This window comes from Molossus molossus, unplaced genomic scaffold, assembly GCF_014108415.1.
Source record: "Molossus molossus isolate mMolMol1 unplaced genomic scaffold, mMolMol1.p scaffold_m16_p_5, whole genome shotgun sequence".
Lineage (NCBI taxonomy): Eukaryota > Metazoa > Chordata > Mammalia > Chiroptera > Molossidae > Molossus > Molossus molossus.
The window spans coordinates 72,271,672-72,294,218 of record NW_023425388.1 but is presented as its reverse complement, the minus strand read 5'-3'; the positions used below and the strand labels follow the sequence as shown (position 1 = coordinate 72,294,218).

Here is a 22,547-nt window from a genome sequence, read left to right as displayed (position 1 = left end):
CATTTATATTCAAATATGAAGTAAAGGACATTAATACCTTTGTTTTCCTGGTCTGGGCTTATTCTTAAAATCTTGTGTTGACTGCCTGATTCAGACTCCTCACTTGCCATTTGAAGCCTCCATAATTTGGCTTCACCCAAAACCACTTAAATCAGAATTTTGACGGGTTGGACCCAGGCATCAGTTCTTTGAAAAATCATCCCCTTTGAAGCTCACATAAGAGCTCTGCAGTCAAGGTCGAGACCCACTGTGGTTTCAGTATTAGAGAGGAAAAGACAGCCAAGGCATTTGGATTATCTATGGTCAGAAGTAAATGTAAGAAATTGCTAAGCTCTGGAAACGGCCCAGTGTCCATCAGTAGATGAGTGGATAAAAAAGCTGTGGTACATGTACACAATGGAGTACTATGCAGCTGTAAGAAAGAAAGATCTCTTATCCTTTGAGATGACATGGATGGACCTGGAGAGCATTATGCTAAGTGAAATAAGCCAGTCAGAGAAAGACAAATACCACATGATCTCACTTATTTGTGGAAAATAATGAACAAAATAAGTTGATGAACAAAATAGACCCAGAGACATAGAAAGGAGTATGGTTCAGACTGACAAACCTCAGAGGAGGGGGGCGGGGAAATGGATGAGATAAACCAAAAAACTTATATGCATGTATGCATAACCAATGGCTATAGACAACAATGCTGGGGGGTGGGGGTGAGATGGGGAGGATGGTGTCTAGGGGAAAAAAAGGAGAAACATCAGTAACAAAAATAAATAAATAAAAATTGAAAAAAAAGAGGAGTAAATGTAAGAAATTAAAGTTTTTCAGAGCGTCAGGTGGCAGCGATGATGCGCGTGCGTGTATGTGAGTGTGTGATGTGCGTTGCCTCTCTCTGCCCCGGCTCACAGGTCCATGCGGTGCGGGTGTACGTGAACAGCTCTTCGGAGAACCTCGACTACCCAGTCCTGGTTGTGGTTCGCCAGCAGAAAGAGGTGCTGTCCTGGCAGGTTCCTCTGCTCTTCCAAGGACTGTAAGTAGGTCTTGCCCAGACAACTTTGCTACATTGTTTTCTTTCAATGGCCTACAACCGAATTGGTCTTTGCCCTAGCGAAATGAGAAATCCAACATTTGGAGTGGTGACATACTATCCATGCTCAGTGCAAACGATAGTCGTGGTGCGTACCCTGATGTGTTCAGCTCTGTTCAGTGTCCATCCCCTTGGAAGTTCACCTAAGAACTCTGCCTAGATGTGTAGCATCTGGAAGACCTTTTACCATTTTAGTCCTATTCAGTAAATGTTCTGTAGCTCTTGCTTGGTTAGTGGGTCATCCACTGAGGACAGGGCTAGGCCCAGCAGTCAACTTAAATGAGTGACACTTCTTCCATTCTTCAAAATGCCCACCAAGTGGCCTTCTTTATTCCATAGTATTTATTGAGCACAACTAGGTGATAGGTGCTGCAGATACAATAGTGGGGGAAAAAACACCACACAACAAGTCCCTGCCCTTGTGGAGTTTATATTTTCACAAAGGAAACTATGCAAGGCACTATAGCACTATAAGAAAAAACCCAAAAGGCATTCAGACATGGACATATAGTATATGTTACATTGTTTTTAAAGCATGAGGAATTTGAGAATTAAAATATTGACGTCGACCCTGAGACTTTATTTATGCTCCATGTAATAAAAGCTTGAAGAATGGAAAAATGGAATCACCTGGTTGTTTTACCAGAACAGGTTTCCTTTTATAATGTGATATTTTTCCTCATTAATTAGGAGGATGGTTTGTGTAATGTAGACACCACCTAAGTGAACAGGTCAGCACTAAACAAACCTCACATCCCTGTTATATGTCACAGAGCCCTACGCTAAAAACACCACCTCTAAAATCACCATCAGTCGGTCCAGTCTGAAATTTTAAGTATAAGGGCTTGAAAACAAATTTGGGGAGAAATGAAATGCAGTAGGCTTCGTTCGCTGCTTGTTCATTGAGTCTCTCATTCTGGCTGGGTTTTCCCTCCACTGGCTGCTACAGGTACCAGAGGACCTACAACTACCAGGAAGTGAGCCGCACCTTATGTCCCTCAGAAGCAACCAATGAAACAGGACCGCTGGAGCAACTGATATTTGTAGATATAGCATCCATGGCACCCCTGGGTGCCCAGTACAAACTGCTGGTTACCAAGATCAAGCACTTCCAGCTACAGTAAGCAGGACTCCCTGGGGCCTTTCTCTGTTCACTCATCTGCTCTTCCTGTGCTTATGCATGCTCAGTCCATCTTCCTTCCTTACAGATCACACTCTAGAAGGAAGTAATCTACTTGGCATATTGTCTTAGCACCTTCTGACCTCTCCTGTTCACAGCTGGGCTGCAGGGCCCTGTATATTCTGTGCAGTAGGGAGGCAGTAGGAGACTAGTGCAGAGAGGAAGGGCAGTTGACCTCGAAGGTGTGTCTGGGTGAGGGCCCAAGCAGGAGTCACTGGTGACTGGGTATTTTGTATTACTCACCAGTGCCACTCCCCTAGTTTTCTTTTGTTTTAAGGAAGATCTTAAATTATCTTTTTCTATCCTTATTGCTATTCCAGTTTTCTCCTTCCGGGTAGAAAATAATATGTTGTGTGGCTTTGTTCTTTGTGCAAAAACTAATGACTATTTCTTTCTTCTCCTTGCACTTCCATTCTTTGTGATAAAATTACCTGGGATACACAAGTTCAAACTGTTTATGTTAGAGGTGGAGAATAACAAATCCAGTTGTGGCATTGTCCCCAAGGGATTTGTTCTCGCCCAAAGATTACTCTTGTAAAACATTGTGTAAATCTGTGTGAAAATGTAAACAGAAAGGCTAAGACTGTTCCTTAATGAGGCCAGAAACTTCAAGGACTTTTCTGCATTATCCTACTCTAAACTCAAGGCTTTTTAAGGGTTCAAACCATTTCCTTTTCTCTCAGTGTTTTAAATCAATTTTAAATGAAAATACATGGTGGAGCAAAAGTAGGTTTTCATTTGTGAGTATGTGAAACACAGAGTTTATTCTTGTATTATTTATTAATTATTGTATTATTTTCCATATGAACAACTGTAAAACTACTTTTTGCCCCACCCTGTGTTGTTAAATTGGTTATATAAAAATTAAAATTTGTACTCATTAAAAGCAGCATTAGGAGAACAAAAAGATAAGCCATAGAGTAGGAGAATATATTTCCAACACACATAATGGCAAAGGACTCATATGCTGCAGAATATATAAAGAACTTACATGCATGTATGCATGACCAATGAGCATAGACAACAAAGCTGGGGAGGGGGTGGGAGGAAGGTGTCAATGGGGGAAAAATGAGAAACATCTGTAACAAAAACAAATAATATATAAAAAATTTTAAAAAATAAAAGAATTCCTACAGAGCAATAAGACAATGACAGGCGAACTTCTGGCTGCTGTACCCATTTACCACCTACCTTTCTGTGGCTCTGGCTTCTAGTGGGCAAGAACCTTTGCGCCTATGAGTCTGGGCACTACTCTGGGTGAAGGCTGGCACCCACAGGGCTACAAGTCTATAAGTCCAGACACAGGTCCAGACTCAACTTCACTGGAACAAATAGATTTTCTTAGGCAAAAAATGTGGCAATCTCAGGAACAGAAACTATACTTAAGAAGACAATTCTGTGACCTGGATCTCTCACTAGAACTTTGGGGCAGAGAAAGGAGAGTCTCAGAATAGTTACCCAATAGGGATATATATATGGATTCAAATATGCCAAGTAAATGGATTCAAATCTGCCAAGTAAAGGCATAGCATATCAAGTGGGATTTTTTAAAAGAAAATTAAATATGTGTTGCTTACAAGAGTACAACCTTAAATAAAAGAACATATAAATGTTGTAAATAAAAATATAGTAAAAGAAATTCCACACTGACGTTAACCAAAAGAAAGTTGGTGTAGTATATCAATATTATACAAGATATTCCTTAATGCAAAAAGCATTATTAGAGATAGAGGGACATTTCATATTTCTAAAACAATCATTCACTTGGAAGACTTAAATTTAAACTCTAGATTTGTATGCATCCAGTAATATCAGTTCAATATGCAAAACAAAAATTACAGAATGAATAGAACTGGACAAATCTACATTCTTTGTGGGAGCCTTGTCTACAGCTGATAAAATAAGCAGACAAAAATGTTAAACATACACACACACACACACACACACACAGTAATTAGAATAGGCTAATAGGCAAGCTATGCCTCACGGGCTGGTTACAGATTTTTGTAAATAAAGTTTTATCAGAATACAGCTCTACCCATTAATTTACATATTGTGCATGCCTGCTTTCATGCTACAATGGCAAAGCTGATTAGTTGGGATAGAGTCATTATGGCCTGCAAGCCTAAAATATTTTCTCTGTGGCCCTTTAAAAAAAGTTTTTCCACTCCTGATATAAAAGAACAGATACATGATTAACAAATTTGAATTAATTGATGTATTTAGAAAACCGCATCCCAAAATTATAAAAACCTAACCTTTTCAACTGCACTTGGAACATTTACCAAAATTGCCAAGTTCTAATGCATATCTTGATAAATTTCAAAGGGTTGAAATTCTTTATATTGAAGTGAGATAAAAATAAACCACAAGATGACATATAGAAAATCATCAATGTTTGGAAATTAGGTAGTCTACTTCTAAATAATTTATGAGTCAAAGAAGAAATCACAATAAAAATTAGAAAATATTTTGAACAAATAATGAAAATATGACATATTTAAACTTCTGGGATGCAACTAATCACTGCTTAAGGAAAATGCATAGCTTCAAATGTATATGTTCGAAAAAAAGAAAGGAATCAGTGTAAGTATCTATTTCACAAAGTTGGAAAATGAAACTCAAAAGAAATAATAATATAAAAGCACCAAAAACTGATATAGAAAACAAATCCACAATGGACAAAATGAACCAAACCACAAGTCGATTATTTGAAATGACTAGTATTTTTTATGCCTGTTTTGTGTTGTTGTTGTTTTTTAATAAAAATGACTGACAAGCATATTGGGAAAAAAATAGGCAAAAGACTTGAACAAATACTTCACCAAAGCTATTCAAATGGTCCAAAAACACAACCTCACTAGCTACCAGCAGTACAAATTAAAATAACAAGTTTTCACTACAACTACCAAATTGCTATAATTTAAAAGGACTGGCAATGCAGTTCCACTGGTAGTAATATACCCAACTCCTAGATATATGATTGTCGTATTCATTTAATAGAATATGACATAACAATAAAAATGAACAGACTATTACTATACCTAACAACATGAAAAAAATCTCACAAACACAATATTGAGCAAAAGAAGCCAGACAAAAGAAATTCATATTGTTTGATTTCATTTATATAAAGTGTAAAAACAGACAAACTGTTTTGTAATTTAGAAGTCAGGAGAGTGATATCTTTACAAAGCAAAGAGGAAGTACATGGTTATGTTTGCCTGGTGAAAATTCATTCAGATATATGCTCACGATTTGTGCACTTTTCTATGTGTGTTATACTTCAATACATTTTTTAAAATCAGCCCTGGCCAGTTTGGCTCAGCGGTTAAAGCGTCGACCTGCGGTCCCGAGAGGCCCGGGTTCGGTTCCCGCTAAGGGCGCGTACCTCGGTTGCAGTTTGTCCCCGGCCCTGGTTGGTCGTGCGGGTGGCAGCCACTCGATGTGTCCCTTTCACATCGATGTTTCTCAGTCTCTCTCTCTCTCTCTCTCTCTCTCTGTTCCTGTCTCTCCCTCCCACTCTACCAGAACAAAAAAAGGAAAAATGTCCTCGGGTGAGGATAAAAAATAAAAAAAATCAGAATATGTTAACATAGTACATACTACTTTTCTGAGGCTTATTTTATGATCAGAATATTCTGTTCTATTATAAAGTGCTCCTTAAATTTGTTAAGGCAGTTTATAAAAAAGTCTGTGGCCAGCAGAGGTGCTAATGGGAATCACATGTTATCTGGTCTCCTTTACACCCCTTGACAGTGTATACCCATAGAGACAGATGGATGAATGGATGGTCAGAAGGATGGAGAATTAGTCATAGCACTTTTTCCAAGTCCTCCATTAATTTTGGCATAGAAAAAGATGACATGATAATTCAAGAGCAAAGAACCACCCTCCCACCCACCACCACCCCCAAAAAAGACAGGAAAAGATATTCTGGTGGATAAGATCCACCCAGAACAATTAAATCAGAGTCTCTGTGAGGGAGGTTTGAGCATTGGTATATATTTTCTTAAAGTTTCCTAGGTGATTCTAATGTGCAGCTGGGAGTAAGAACCACTACCTTTAAGCAATTTCTAAATTTTGTTTCATTGTTTCAATAACTAAATCTATTTATGATATTAAACAATATGAGAATTCATGGTTATACATTTGAAGGAGGTAGCAGCACATTACTTGAACAGAGTGCAGTTCCAACTTTCAGCCTTGACTTTACTAATTGGTTTCCATGTCTCTGACATGTCACGGTCATCTGGTGGCAGTGTACTTAAATTTTAGGGCCAGTTTTCTGTGGGGTTAATTAAACTCTTTGGAGAACTGAATTCTGTGAAACTGAAGTCATAAGGTCACAACTCTGTGTAAGTGTTAATGAATGGTATGCACGCTGGCGAAACTGCAAATCCATTCCCTCACATTGTTTTCTGGCTCTGCCTCTTGTAATGTGACTTGATCTCAGGACTCAGATACTCAGAGCATTTCAAAATTCACATAGTTACTAGGGTTTTTATGAGAATGAGATAAACCTAAGAAGAGATGGTAACTGAAATATATGTATCTCTTCCTCCCTGGCTCGGGATTGTCCAATACAAATCTTGCTGGTGACCCCAGAAACCCAGAAGATAGTGGTAAAGGGCAAGAGATAAAGACTGTGTTGACATCTGGACTCTAGGTACTGAGAGAAACAGTGAAGAATCAACTCAAAATTTCTAACATTGCAGTTTCTGTTGTATGTTTTTGAGTGGTAGACTAGAGGTATATGAAACATATTCCAGGATTTTTTTTTTTCTAGAATCATAAGTTTTTAAGAATGGAAGTACTTTAGGGCATCTAATCTATTCACCTCATTTTTACAGATGAGCAAATTGATGCCCAGGGAGGTTAAGTGACTTGTCCAAACTCACACAGCTAGGAAAGACAAAATCAATACTAGACTCTAATTCTGACTCCCAGTTCTGAGCTCCTTCTGCTATAACATTCTCTTTCTACTGTTTGTTTAAAACTGTCCTGACAATTTGTTTTAACTTTAAAAAAAAAAAAATGATTTCATAGAGAGGAAGGGAGAGAGACATAGAAACATAGATAAGAGAGAAACATCAATCAGCTGCCTCTTACATGCCCCTTATTGGGGATCATGCCCACAACCCAGGTGTGTTCCCTGACCAGGAATTGAATTAGTGCATAGGATGATGCTCAACCAACTGGGCTACTCCGGCCTGTCCTCACAGTGTTTATATTGCCTTAAATATGTTTCTCAAGTCCATGAAATATTTATTTATTTAAATCCAGCTTTAAAAATAAAATTCTGCCTTAAATCATTACTCCCTGCCATCTATTCCCTACACACACATGTGCACACACACACACAGCTTTGCCAAACTCTAGTGCCCTGGTGTTTTGCTGAGTGTGAAGTCGCAGAGAGGAAACAGTAGGGGGCTGTAGGAGCAGGCAGGCACCTGATCATGTGGTGGGAGGAGCTTAGAAAGGGTGTTAAGAAATGTAAGCAGTTGTCTAAATTGTGACAGCTGTGTAGAGAATGGGTTTGATGAGAACAAGACTGGATGCAGAAAAATTAGGACACGGATGCAGCGGTCAAGATAAATACATTATAAGGAGATGAACTGAAGAATTTGCAGGTAAAATGGACAAAACTTGACTGGATATGAAGGGTGAGTGGACTGGGAGGGTCAAAGATGACCTTCTAACTTGTAGATGGTGGCGCCACCAAGAGAAAATGAGGCTTTGGGGGAGAGAAGGAAGAAATGGTAAGTTCACTTTGGTACATGTTAAACTTGAAGTACAGGCGTCCGGCAGAGTGTTGGTATATACCATCATGATGCTCAGGAGAGAAGTCTGAGTTACAGATAGCGGACTGAGTAGAGGAAGGCTGGTCCTCATGCTGCCTAAGGCTGACCTACAGGGACAGGACTGGGCAAACAGGCAGTACCCAGTCCTTGGTGTTTGAGATTTTACATGAAGCACTAGGGAATTCAGACTTTACCTTTCAGGTTATGGAAACCACTAAAAGATTTTAAGTGACAGAATAACATGAAAAGATCTGACTTCAGAAATGACCTTAGTGTCAATGTGGAAGATGAACTGAAGAGAGGATAGAGGCAAATAGGACAATGAAAAGTTATTTCAATAGAAAAAATAAAATATTATTAGAGCCTGGTCAGTGTGGCTCAGTGGTTGAGCACTGACCCATGCACCAAGAAGTCACCAGTTCGATTCCCAGTCAGAGCACTTGCCTAGGCTGGGGCCAAATCCCCAGTGCCCTGGAGGCATGCAGGAGGCAGCCAATTGATGTTTTCTCTCATAGATGTTCTTTCTCTCTCTCCCTCTCCCTTCCTCTCTTTCTAAAATCAATAAAGAAAAAATAAATAAATAAAAACAACTGATTAGAGTCTGAACATATTGTGGCAGCAACAATTTTTAAAGAGGAAAAGGGAGTCAAGTAATATATATGGCGATAACTCCAAAATTCAACAAATATATGTGGCAGAATAAAAAATATAGTCTACATGAGTACTTGCAGCCTTCAACCCTCATCATCTATGGAGAGATCATGAGTCTTTGTTTTGAGAGAGACTTCTGAGTAAGCATGCTCAGCTACTATGCTGTGAGAAGTAGATTTTTTCAGGAAATGAATGAGTGAAAAGATTTTTAGACCATTTTGTTCTGTGTCGTGTAATCACCCTTTGATATTTTGGGATAAACGACAGTGACGATTTACATTACTTTTCAAAAATTTTGTTGGATGCTGTCAGGAAAAGATGGTGCTTCAGGTGGAAGCAGATGCATCCAGGTTACTTTTACACCAATAGAATCAGGAAGACTTGGTGGTCAATCAAATGGGAAGTAATTAAAAGGGAGGAATCCAAGGTGACTCTAACATTGATGTCCAAAGTCTGGTGAGGTTACTGACAAACAGATACAGTGGGTCAGCATGAGGGAAATGATAGGACGTTCCATTTTGATCAGGTAGAATTTGAGGTGCTGAGAGCCAGTCAAGGGTAGGAGCCCAGCAGGGGATTAGATTACTGTGATTAGAGCTCAGGAGATAGCCCTGAACATGGCTGGACATGGACACTTGAGATATAGTAGCATTTCTATAGGTTTTGTGGCAACTGAACACATATGTGATTTTATGTCAACTAAATAGGTAGATAGATAGATAGATGGATAGATGATAGATAGATGATAGATAGATAGATAGATAGATAGATAGATAGATAGATAGATAGACAGATAGACAGACAGATAGACAGACAGACAAAGATGCACATGGCTAAGGAAAATGAAGAGATCAAAAACAAGACTGTGGATAACCCTCTCACTTAAGTGATGTCTAAGAAATAGTAACTGTCAAAAGAAGCTGAGTAGGCATAGCAAGACATGTGGAAGAAAACCCAGGAAAGCAGGTGTCATAGAGCCCAAGGCAGGAACAAGTTTCAAGTCAGGGAGTGGTTGTTAGTGTCAAATGTCACAGGTAAAGTCACTGGATTTAGTTATTAGGAGGTGACTGTTACCCTTAGCAAAGGCAACTTCAAGGGAATTGTGAGAAAAGGATCCTGATATGTTTTAAGGCAGAAAGGGATCCTGATAGCAGTGGGAAGAGCAAAGAATGAATGAAAATGAAAGCAGAATACTCTTTTAAGAAGCTGGTTTGTGAAGGGCATGGAGAGTATAGAATGACATGGAGGAGAGAAATATAGAGAAAAGGGAGGAAATTTGTTGGGGCTTTTTTATTTTGAAAATGGTTGAGGCTAGAGCATATTTATAAACCAAAGGATAGAAAGGCTGATAAAATTTATAGGAGAGTTAAATATTGTAGAAACAAAGTCTCAGAGACGGGAAGAAAGGATAGGATTCAGTGCATGCATGCATAGTTTATATTTAGGCTAGAGAAATGCAGTGGGTTACAGAGGACCAGAGCCTGGGTGGGAGAGTTAGGGTGCTCGAGGACAATTCATGGCAGATGGCAGTAAGTAGGTACAGGAAGTGATATTCTGAAGTCCATAGTCCAAGTGAATCACAGGATATAATTTCCTTTAACAACAAAGTGGGGGTTGAGAGCCTTCTCTGCTCTGTGATAGGGACTTGCTATCATAAAGTGGACAATATGTCGTGAATCTCACAGTCCTTACCTCAAAAACCACTTAGCTTTTGTCCTTTCCTCTCTTTTCACTTGCCCTTACTTCCCATCTCCCTTTCCTTTTTCTTCTGTTTTATTACTCTCCTGTATAGGATTCTCCTCTCCGTCTTCCCCATGAGCCTCTCTCTCCTGTCTTATCTGCACACCCGTCTCTCTTGACTTCATCTGTTCCTTTTCTCTTCCCGCTTCCTCAAACTATTCAAAACAAGGGAACTAATTCAGTTTTTCTTATACTTATTGAATAAACATTTGTTTCCTGTGGTTAAAACAAATAAAATGAAGTTTTTCTACTTCTTTCTCTAAAATTAAAGGTACATATGAGTCTCAACTGGCTTTGCTCTATTGGCTAATGACCCTTGATCAAATAAACCTTCCACACCTCAGAGCCTAGGGGGAAGGAAGCAGAACTTTTCTTTCTTTCTTTCTTTTTTTTTTTTGGTACGTGCCCCGAGTGGGAACCGAACGCAGGACTCTCTGGTCCGCAGGCCAATGCTCCAACCGCTGAGCCAAACCAACCAGGGCAGGAAGCAGAACTTTCAATGGGTTTATTTAGTACACACTGTTGACTCCATGACAAAGAGAGGACTTAAGCGTGACCATCTTAAAGAAAACAATATGTCTTAAGTGTTTGTATGTGTTGTACTAGCAAAGAAAAAGTAAATAGCAAGAAGAAAAGCTCAGAGAGTTCACATTGATGTCCGTACATTACATTACAACTGGAATTCAAGCGATAGGGGAGAACAAGAAAACAAATTTCTGGCCAAAGAAAACTGGTTGCTTCTGGAAATCTCATCCTGTCTCACCCTGTTGCTAGCCCAGAAAATGTGTGTCCTTTTTGTTCCCCTGACCTGGCAATGAACAGAACTGTTGCCCTGGTAACAGCAGATGACACTCCCCACACTAAGAGGGTGCTACCTAGCCACACACGATACTGTGGATCCTCACTCTGGCGGTGGCATCTCAGGAACACATACACAACTGGATTTAACACTGACGTTAGCTCTTCAGGTAACCTAAGGCCACAAGCTATCAACCATGCTTCAGCCGAACCAGTCCTTGACACTGAAGATGATTTCTGTTGAGAGTGCATATATAAAAATTGCATCCACTGCTAAATTCTGAGTCCAGTCTGCCAACAGCCTAAATTGTTAGTCATTACCTTTAGAAATAGTGCTCAAACTTCATGACTTTTAAACACCTCCAATTATAAACTTCTTCCTTAAATATTTTGACATGCTCTTTCTAAAGGAGTCTTTAATAGGATTGCTTAAAACTATTTAATCTTTATAAAAGGAATATTAGGAGTGGAGAAAAAGACTCTTTAGAGAGCACCCACCAGGCTATGAATCTGGGGAGGGACCCCAGAATAAGCTCAGGTTAAAATTCCTAGAAGTTCAGGTTCAGATTCCCAGAAATACTGGCCGCATTGGAGGGGTGGAGGCATGTCATTCCCCAGGTGGGGATGTTGAGATTGTGCAGTGGGTTTGTATGAATGATCTTCATGGCTGAAGATGAGGAAAAACCCAGAAAGGATAAAAGGCTAAAGCAGCCCTTACAACACTGTAACGAGGCCCAAACTTGTCTTTTGTACTGTTTCTCATACATTCATTCCAGACAGCACTCTGCTACAAATGTATGCTTCCTGCATGCTCCTCAGCCCCTCCTTTCATTAGTGCTGGATCCTAATAAAATAATTCACAGCAGCCCTGGCTGGGTGGCTCAGTTGGTTGGCGTGTCTTTCCATACACCAAAATGTTGCGGGTTCAATTCCCAGTCAGACCGCATACAGAGGCAACTAATTAATGTTTCTCTCTCACACATCTCTCTCTCTCTCTCTCTCTCTCTCTCTCTCTCTCTCTCTCTCTCTCAAAACCAATAAAAAACATCTCCAGGTGAGGATTTAAAAAAATAATAATTCACAGTAAATTACTAACTGGAGAGAAAATAACTCCATTATGTTCTTGTGGTGCTATTTGCTATTTACTTTTATGGACACTTTGCCTGGGGATTCTCTTAAGATTTTATCATCAATAGTAAAAGAGATCCTAAGGGCAATGTCTAACCCAAAGAGGACCAAATCTTGGAGGAGAATTTCAGCTGGTGTGGCAGACAATTTTGGAAGTGCTTGGGGGCAGAAAGAGCATACTCCTATCCCTAGGGACCCTCCCATGGTCACCACATTTAAAAAATAATAATCTTTTGCCATAGATACATCAAAATTATTTTGAGGTGTTATCTTCATTGTTCAAAAGAACCTCAAATCTTCTTTTTCTCTCTCTTTCAGCCCACTTCTAACACCTAAACCCTGTGCTTGATTATAAAATCTTAAGAGAATCCAAAGGCTGAAGTGTCTATAAAAGTTAAAAATAAATAAATAAAGTACTTACTTGTATAAGTATTTATAGGTATTTAAAGACATGAAATTGACTCTCACCCCAATTTGGTCATTCTTGAGTGGTAAAACCAGCAAATTTCCATGCAGTTTACTTTGCAAGTTTGATGAGAACAGACCTCCCTTCACAAAGGATAAGGCTCTCCTGGCATTTGGTTTCAGATGGTTATCTTTTAAATAAATAATTTTTGCTTGCTAACTTGCTATGTTTTTCTCTCACTTCCCCCTCTCCCTCTCACATTTCTCAGGACAAACGTTGCCTTGCACTTCACTGCCAGCCCCTCTCAACCTCAGGTAAGTGAAAGAGGGTCAAGGTTACGATTCTACTATTCGTGTTACCCAAAGAAACTATGGTAACAGGTGGAGTCAGCATGTTTTGTTGCCCTTCATATTTCACAATTTAAGATATATTTATATTTTTGGAATGTTATGCATGTTACTAGAATTTTGGACACAACATTTAATCTTGGCACCTGCACTGGTGTGTAATGGGAGGCATGATGTTTGTTTGTAGATGTTCCTTAGTTCAACTGTCATTCAGCAGATGATGTGCCTACTATGCACCAAGCGGTGTTAGACTGTACTCGGTGCTGGGAATAGCAGGATGAAGAAGGGAAAGATACAACTGCTGTCTTCATGGACCTTTTATAATCAGGATTGGGGTAGGGAAACAGCAAGGGGAAGGCCAACACTAAACGAATACATAAATACCTGGAGATGCAGTAAAATAAAACAAATTTTCATTTCTACAGTGTTGCGGATGGAATAAATTCATTTCTCCTGTGTAAAGAGAGAACAGGAATGCTGAAAAACGTATAATAAGAATTAGATATTTGTGTTGTGTTCTCCATTAAACCATAATCACATATAGAATGAATACATGAAAACTTTCATTATTCAGGCTACTTTTCTGGTGACACTTATAGCTACCTTTCTTTTTTCTTTCATGGTTTCTCAAAGAGTAAAGTTTATGCAATAGTTTAAAACAGATTTATTTAATGTCCTGATATTTATTGTAAATCTTCTGCAGGCTATAATATAGTTTTGGTCATAAATGGCTACTTAATTTTTGTTTTGTATATACTAAAACTGGGATTAACATATTATATGGGCACTATTATAAATCTATTACAACCACTGTGTGATGATAAATATTTAGCAAATAGTCTTCAGAGGAAAAAAAAAACTGATTTATAACATTTGCCCATTTCTGTGGCATAAATGTCTTTACCGTCTTCAATTTCAATAGCCAACATGATGTCATTGAACACAGAGTTGGGAAGAGAGGTGTACAATCAGCTCCCCAGATCTGTACTGGCACATTTTTTTAGTTACATTTCTCAGCAGTGAAAACCTCCACGATGCCTATATACTGCCACCCAGTAATACAAGAGGACTACAGACTCGCAAACCATTGCCCTTAACATTGGCTGGTTAATTCATGAAATATTTGAAAGCGCTGGTTGCTCGGTGCAATGGGATCCATCTAGAAAGGGAAGGAAAAGCTTGCACCCCAACTACAGAATGAATATAGTCTAATAGTCCTGTTCAAAGCTACAGTAAATATGATATACAGAATGCTGTAATACACTTTCAGTTTGTAGATTGAAAATCAGTGATGATCATATATTATGGCTTCCTTTTCTTTTAAAAAAGTATGTAAATATTAAAGCCTACGTAGTTTGTATATAAACCCCAAGCTAGAATATGTACTTAGAACAAATTGATAAAACAAAATAGAAACTCTTTGATATCTATGAAAGTCTTACTTTATTATTACTTATTCCCATTTTGGCCTGAATTTTATATCCTCTTCAACTGTCGAAAAGATTTTCCATTCCTATAAACTCACCCAAACTATTGCACATTCTCAGACAACCTTCAGCATCACTGTCTACCTCTATTCTTGGAGATAAAAGCAGGTTATAACAACTGGGCAGGTAATTAGGACCCAAGATGATGATTATTGGCCTAAATTCCAGACATTGCTTTGGATACTTATTATTTGCTTATTTCTGATAAAAAGTAGATTATTAAGGCAAGGGTCAGAAGTTTATGGTAATTTAGAGATAAAGAAGACTGATAATATTTTGGCATAGAGATAAGGCTTCAGGAGATGTCTACTGCTTGCACAAAACCAACTCCTATAATATATGGGTATGTATGTTGTTCATTATTGCTAACCGTAATCATAGTAATTAATGCTCTTGAGTTACAAAGTTGGTTTCCCTAAGCACTAAGAGCATCTCTTGGTAATTCTAGAGGATTTACCTTTGGGAATCCTGTAGTGTATGAATTTGAATCAAGCTCCAAAATGAATGCAAAATGAGATGGGTTCTTGGGATTGTTGCCCTCTGTTACAAGGCGTGAACAAATTTCCAAATAGCAGTGTTAATGACAGTCCTTAATCTTGCGATTTCTTTCCCCCATCAGAAGGCTTTGGGTTATTGAAAAACATTCTATTTTTATTGCTCTGGTTCTCCTAATAAGGTTAGAAAAGAGGATGTTGGAATGCAAAAATTAAGTTTTGCCTTGCCATTAAAGTGATAGATTTATTAGAGTCCTGAAATATCGAGGTTGTTTTGTTTGGTTCCGTCAAAATCTTAATCAAAGTGTCTCGACCAGTTACCATATTTATAATTATTGGGCAGAAGTCCCCTTTTTTCATTATTACCTATGTCTTTAAAACTTAGAGTTAATAATTTTGTTCAGGGGATTTATTTATAATCTAAATAGGTAAATAGTATAACCTCTTTCTATCATGTTTCTTGATTCTGATGATATTGAAGAAACACTTTTAGAGATATCTTAACCTGCCCAAAATTATGAACCTATATTTCAGGAGGCTAGATGTAAAGTTTGGTCTTCGAATCTAAATGTCATCTTACTGTAGTCCAGCCAGGAAACACATTCTTTAGCAAAAATTCTAGGAGAAGGGTCGGTCTAGTGCTAATTCTTGCCTAATGAAAGGTGGTTAAGATTCTTGAAGAACAGGCTCACCTGCTTTTCACTGTGGAGCCTCCTATTTCAAAATGACCATGCGGAAGTAAATATTGTCTCATATTACATCCCACATATCCCTAATTCAAAGGTTGGAGGGATCTTCTAAGTAGAAACGGAAATGAAGTGTAGCCAAGTATAGTTGAGAAAGGAAAAACCATAGGAAATTAAATGGCAATATCATATGAAACGGCTACTTTGTTTTATTCACCGATATCGTCCTGATGTCTGGCACAGAGCCCTGAAGAGAGAAGTTGCTCTATACCTGTGAGAGGAATGAATGACTGAATTAATGGAGATTTACTGAGCTGTGCTTCTGAGCTTTGTGCCTAATATTAGAGAAAATGATCCTACTCAGGTGAAAATAGTTTTGAGTTCATGACTATAAACATTTCTTAATATAAACAAATCATGTCTTTCTTTTTCTTATTCTCAGTATTTTCTATACAAATTTCCTGAAGATGTGGACTCAGTTATCATTAAAGTTGTGTCTAAAGTGGCTTATCCATGTTCTGTTGTCTCCATCCAGAATATTATGGTGAGTCTTAATAACTTGTCAACCTTCCAGTATGGACCATTATATTGTCCCAGGATCAATGAAAGGTGGAAGACATATCTATGTATCTCTTCAAACTGCTAAATACTAAGAACAGTATCTTGGGCAGTCAGTGTTTGGAGACATTGCTCTGGGCAAGAGAAAATAGTTGACTCCTTACCAATATAAACAAAGGAAGAAAAGGAGGCAAGGAGGGAGGGATGATTGTGACAAAGTACAAGGAAGGCGAAGTTGTGGACTACAGGAGAAAATGTCAAAACCTACCACTTGTTCTAAGTTTTTTAAATGACAGAAACTGTGATTTCACTCATACATGGAATAGAAAACAAAAAAGTAACAAATAAGCTAACAAAACAAGACAAAAACATTCATAGATACAGACAACAGAATGGGAGGGGGAGGAGGGGAAATTGTGAGTTGGGTAAAGGGAGTCACATATGCTAACAAAAGAACTAGACTCTTGGTAGTGAGCATACATCAGAGTATACAGACAGTGAATTAAAATGTTATACCCCTGAAATTTGTATAATGTTATTAACCACTGTTACTTCAATAAATTTAATTTAAAAATTTTTATTGTAACATTAGGCCTTTTTTCTTTGGGGTATTAATTAAAAAATGGAAAGGTATTGTAAACCTTAAGACCACTTTCAGTTCTCTTTGATATAAAGTGACCGTGACTTTAGAGGACAAGGTACAAAGTCTTAGGAGACTGTTTCATGACTGTTTTGGGGGGAAACTTAATATGGTTTATGGCTTAGTAAGGAACCCCTGCTCCATGTGTGTAGTATGTGTAGCATAACATGATATGACATTAGTGATGCTTTCCATTTTATCCCCCATGTGCATTACAGTGCCCAGTGTATGACCTTGACCACAATGTGGAATTTAATGGTATCTATCAGTCCATGACCAAGAGAGCTGCCATCACACTACAGGTGAGACATCACTTCTGTGGTCACTACTGTTGATGATGGTGCGTCAGTTTACCCCTGGAGCAGCATCCAGAAGGGATTGCCATTCACTGTGTGCCTTGGGCCTCTTCTCTTTCCAACTGGTTTTAAAAAGAAAGATTGATGTGCCTGAAATAAAAATTTGGACGATAATGGACAATGCTACTCTGCCAGGTGCCCTATTCCGCCCTGGGGGATCTTGGAGCCCACGATGTGGTGGGACATATATCTGACAGATTGCTTAGAAAGACAAAGGCAGAATATGTCAATCTACTCAATAGAGGATGTCAGTTCAGGGTAAAGTTTATCTCATCCAGTTAAAGCAATTAAACATAGTCAAATAATCATTTGTACCAGTAATAGTAAGCAAAAAGGGACTTCAACTCTGCACAGATTGGATAGCTGCAAGAAATGTGAGGTGGTGGGGGGTTAAGGGAGCCAAATATTTGGTGACAGAAGATGACTTTACTTTGGGTGGTGGTCATAACTATGCAATATACAGATCATGTATCATAGAAATGTACACTTGAAACCTTTGTGATCCTATTAACCAATGTCACCCCAATACATTTTTTTAAAGGAATATGGAACATATTTGCATGGCAGTTTGCCCTTTTGGCATTTGTAATTAAGTTATTTCAGTGGTAATTGTATAACAAAAATATACACACATGCCAGTATTTTTTGTAAGAGATTCTGTTCCTGACTTTGTGGTATTACTTGAGGGATCTGTAACTTGATCTGTTCTCTGGAGTAAGGTGATACTATTTGTTGAATAACAGTAAAGAGTGAAGAGAGGTTAATTAAATCTAAAAAATATTATCAGTCCAGCTTTAATTTTCTAGTGCTTCAGATTTGACATCCCAAGTATCTGCTCTTGTTTTTAATATTTATTTCTTCCTTAGCATCCCAGCATTATATGGTCCCCAATATAAAAGGACAGAAAAATAACCAGAGTAGGGAACTCATATTTTACATCAGGCAGGACACTAAATTAATGAAGTACAAAACACACCAGTACATCTTTACTTTGAATATGTTTGGCAATAAATTATTACTTCTCTTTTGAGCCTATGATTCTGTTTGGGACCATTTTGTCAGTGATACCAGAAAACATGATACCAAAAATTTGGGGATGTTAAAAGAAAACAGCTGTAGAAATAGAATAGATCTTAAAGATCATCTTGCCAACCACGCTTCATTCACGGATAAAGAAATGGGGGCACAAAGAGGCACACTTAGAGAAAGTCACACCAAGACTAACTCAGGTCTCCTGACTTGTCTTTGCCTTCCTAAACTAAACTTTATTTAACTGCTGACTGTATGACTTTTAGGAGAGTCATTTATCATTATATTTTAAAATAATAAAATCTTAATGCAGTGAATTTCAAACTGCTTTAAAAATAAAGTTTATTAATTTTTAAAACAATATACACTTATTAATTATTAAACATAAGCTATTGATATTATTTATATGGTGTCTATGACAGTCTTAAGCACTCAAGTGAGCACAAGATAGATTGAAATTGAAGTAGTGCACCTACTTACCTTAATTTCTCCGATGTAGCAATTATTTGATTGTGGGTAAACTAGAGTAGATCATGGATATGTGAATGTTAGGAGGCAAGGGGGAACTTTACTTTTCTTCTTTTTCCTCTTTCTTTCTGCTCCCACCCCACTGCCATGGGCTTTCTCCCTTCTTCTATCTTTCTTATCATAAGAACATAAGAACATATCATAAGATTATTATGTCTTATGCAGAAGAAGGATTTTCCAGGTGAGCAGTTCTTCGTGGTGTTTGTGATAAAGCCTGAAGATTATGCTTGTGGAGGATCCTTCTTCATCCAGGGTAAGAGATAGTGAGGAATACTTGGCTACTTAGAAAAACCTGACCGAGGGGAGCCCTGAATGGTGTGGGTCAGTTGGTCAGGCACTGTACCGAGCACCAAAAGGTTGCTGGTTTGATTACTGGTCAGGGTACATGCCCAGGTTGGCGGCTCGATCCCCAGTATGGGGCATGCAGGAGGCATCTGATTGATGTTTCATTTCACATCAATATTTTTCTCTCTCTCTTTCCCTTCCTCTCTCAAAAAAAAAAAAAAGAAAAAAAATCAATAAAAGTATTTAAAAAAAAAAACCTGACCAAGTGGAATGGAAATCAAAAATCCACTTTGGCTTTTTATGACCATTTCTAGTTCCCACAAAGTGAAGGCCAGCAGCAGTGACTTGGTAAGGCAGTCTGAAAGATACTTGAGAAAACACTAAAGGGAAGAAAATGTTAGCTCTAGAGGTATTAATGACACTACAAAATGTCACTTAGTGCATTGCATCATTTCAAAATCTTATTCTCCCTCAGAGCACACGATGTTGGCTCTTCACTCAGCAAAGATTTACTACTAGGAAGCAATGATTTGTATACTGCAGACCAAGATCCATTTTCTAGGATTGGTTCAGTTAGCCAGTAGTAATGGATTCACTTATATTATTCAGTAGTCATTATTTCCACAAGGATGTGCATGGAAAATTGAGTTCTCAATTTCAGTTGCCAAAATTGTACCTTGCAAGATAGCAATGTGGGACTACTTGTCCCAATAACAGGGGTTGTATGAGCTCTGAGGTGTAGTACAAATAGCCATGGGTAACTTATCCAGTTATCCAGTAACTACCTTGGGAATGGAATAGACAGTTGATTGAAAACACATGTCCCCAGCAGCTGATGTGATATGTAATCAGCACAGAGGATGTTTATTGTTGAGTGTAACATGGTTCCCTTGGTATTTAGGTGAAATTTCTGTTCCTGTATTCTTTAATCTCTTAATTACATAGCTCTATAGAGTTTCGCTAATGTCTAATGCTCTTTGTTAAACTATAAGCTCTTCAATGACTATATAAGAGAAAAACAAGTTCTCATTGGCTAGAAAATATAAGCTAAAAGATGCCATAGCCTTCTATTTTTGTGGCTGTTTTCTTTGTGTGTCTGTGGCATGTTGAACCACATGGGTATCAGGGAAAGGGTCAAGCTTTCTTCAGTAAAGCAGGGAGGCTGAAGTCTCATTTGCATCAGTTGGTGCTATCAAAATGCACCCAGGCAAAGGCCAAATTGAAAGTTTAACCAAAGGGATATTAGATGGTGTGAAGGTTTGGGAGTGGGGTTTTTCTCTAGTTCTTTCTAAAAGAAAATTCAGCAACCAGAGTTCATTTTGGACAGTTTTTGAACAACTGTTCAGATGAGAAGCCAAGAACATATTATCTGATCCATTTATCCTTGTTCTTTTTTTTTTTTTTTTTTACCAGAAAAGGAGAACCAGACCTGGAATCTACAACGAACAAAGAACCTTAAAGTGACCGTTGTTCCTTCCATTAAAAGTCAGTATTGGTTCAAGGGTTCAGTAGACAGATTCCTATGTCAAGCAGTTGACCATATAATTCAGTGCTAATGTTATCCTTCCAGAGTAACATTATAAGAAAACTAAGGTTGACCTTAGAAATAGAAGAAAGAATTAAAGCATTTGTTAAATCTCTTCCAGAAAGAGAGGCAACTTAGTTTTGAAGTTGTATACAGAAGTCCCCCTGTAGCTTCCACTGGGGATCCATCACTGTGAAAGGCAGCCATTGGTGGATAATGTCTGGATGATCTCCAGTAGCTTTGCCACTTTAAATGGGGGTATTTCAGGACTTACGAATGAGTTATGACCAAGATAGGCTTTTGAGGCTGTTGTGTTCCAAACATGGTCCTCTTTTCTCCTGACTAAAGTTGTTTCTCTTCCCTCAGAATCCGTTTTTGTGAAAGCCGTTCTTCTCAGCTTCCTCATCTTCTTCTCCTTCTATTTGGGATGTCTTCTGATTGCATGTGTTCATTATATCCGGTAGGTCAAGAGTTCCAAGAAATGTTAACCCCATTGCCTGTCTCTGCTTAGTAATTAGAGCTTTAAAGCCATATTGACTGGATTTAAATCTACACCAGCCACTAACTGTGTGACCTTGGGTGAGTTATTTAACCTCTCTGTATTTCAGTTTTCTCATTTGTAAAATGAGATAAAAATTTACTTCATAGAACAGCATAACTGCAGTGTTTATGTCAATGTTCTGAACAGAGTAAGTGCTGATAAAATGTTAGTTATCTTAGAGGAGTCGTTTTATTTTTTTATTTTTTATTTATTTTTTTAATCCTCACCCGAGGATATTTTTCCATTTTTTGTACAGATAAAGTGGGAGGGAGAGAGAGGAAGGGAGAGAGAGAGAGAAACATCAACGTGAAGGGACACATCGAGTGGCTGCCACCCGCACGACCAACCAGGGCCGGGGACAAACTGCAACCGAAGTACGTGCCCTTAGCGGGAACTGAACCCGGATCTCTCCGGACCGCAGGCCGACGCTCTAACCACTGAGCCAAACTGGCCAGGGCAGAGAGTTAACTTTTTTTCTTTTTTTTTTTTTTTTTGGTACGTGCCCCTAGCGGAACTGAACCCGGGACTCTCTGGCCACAGGCTGACGCTCCAACCACTGAGCAAAACCGGCCAGGGCTAGAGGAGTCATTTTAGTTATTAATAGCAAGAGTAACACACTTTGATACATTAGCAGGTGTTTTCTTACTGTTGTAGCATCAATTTTCCAGTAAAATGTCCCTTAAAAAAAATTAAAGAAGGAGATGATTGTGCTATAATTTGACCAAGGAAACACCCTTTCCAAGAGTTTGGAGCCCCCAATAAAACGAGCTCCAGTCTTTTCTCGCCTCCCTCAGCAGGCCTGAACCTTGAGAATTCTGTAGTTGTTGTGGTCTCTGTGAAACAGCTACAGAAGAATGGCAGGAGGTTTACATTAAGTAAATGTTCTTTCTCCTCTTGAACATGTAAAGAAAACAAAGCCACCATAGAGTTTTCAGATTACTGGGCAAGCTCCCATCTGTAGAAAAGCCTCATGGCGAAGATGGTGGTGTAGGTGAATGTGGTATCTTCTCCTCCTACAGCCACATCAAAGTTACAGCTAAACTACAGAACACACATCCTTCAGAACCCCTGAAATCAAGCTGAATGGAAGGCCTACAACTACAAAATTAAAGAAGAAGCCATATCGAGACTGATGGGGGGGTGGAGGTGCAGACGAGGTGGTCCCACACCCACGTGTGGTGGATTAAAACAAATCAGGAGGATTCTTCAGCTGTGAAGGTCCTCTGTGAGGAGCAAGGGTTCCCTTCCCACACCAGGCACCCCAGCTCAGGGTTCCAGTG

The 22,547-nt window shown here is 38.6% G+C and overlaps 1 protein-coding gene across 1 annotated transcript in view; it reads left to right on the top strand.

The window, feature by feature from the left end:
- SIDT1 (SID1 transmembrane family member 1) overlaps positions 1-22,547 on the top strand; it is a 98,523-nt gene that overhangs the window by 29,011 nt on the left and 46,965 nt on the right. Inside the window, exons 2-9 of the mRNA XM_036243864.1 lie at positions 906-1,027; positions 2,034-2,204; positions 13,060-13,105; positions 16,248-16,349; positions 17,222-17,305; positions 19,082-19,169; positions 20,615-20,686; positions 21,093-21,186. Of these exons, the coding sequence (XP_036099757.1) occupies positions 906-1,027; positions 2,034-2,204; positions 13,060-13,105; positions 16,248-16,349; positions 17,222-17,305; positions 19,082-19,169; positions 20,615-20,686; positions 21,093-21,186 (779 nt within the window). The remainder of the gene's footprint in view (positions 1-905; positions 1,028-2,033; positions 2,205-13,059; positions 13,106-16,247; positions 16,350-17,221; positions 17,306-19,081; positions 19,170-20,614; positions 20,687-21,092; positions 21,187-22,547) is intronic.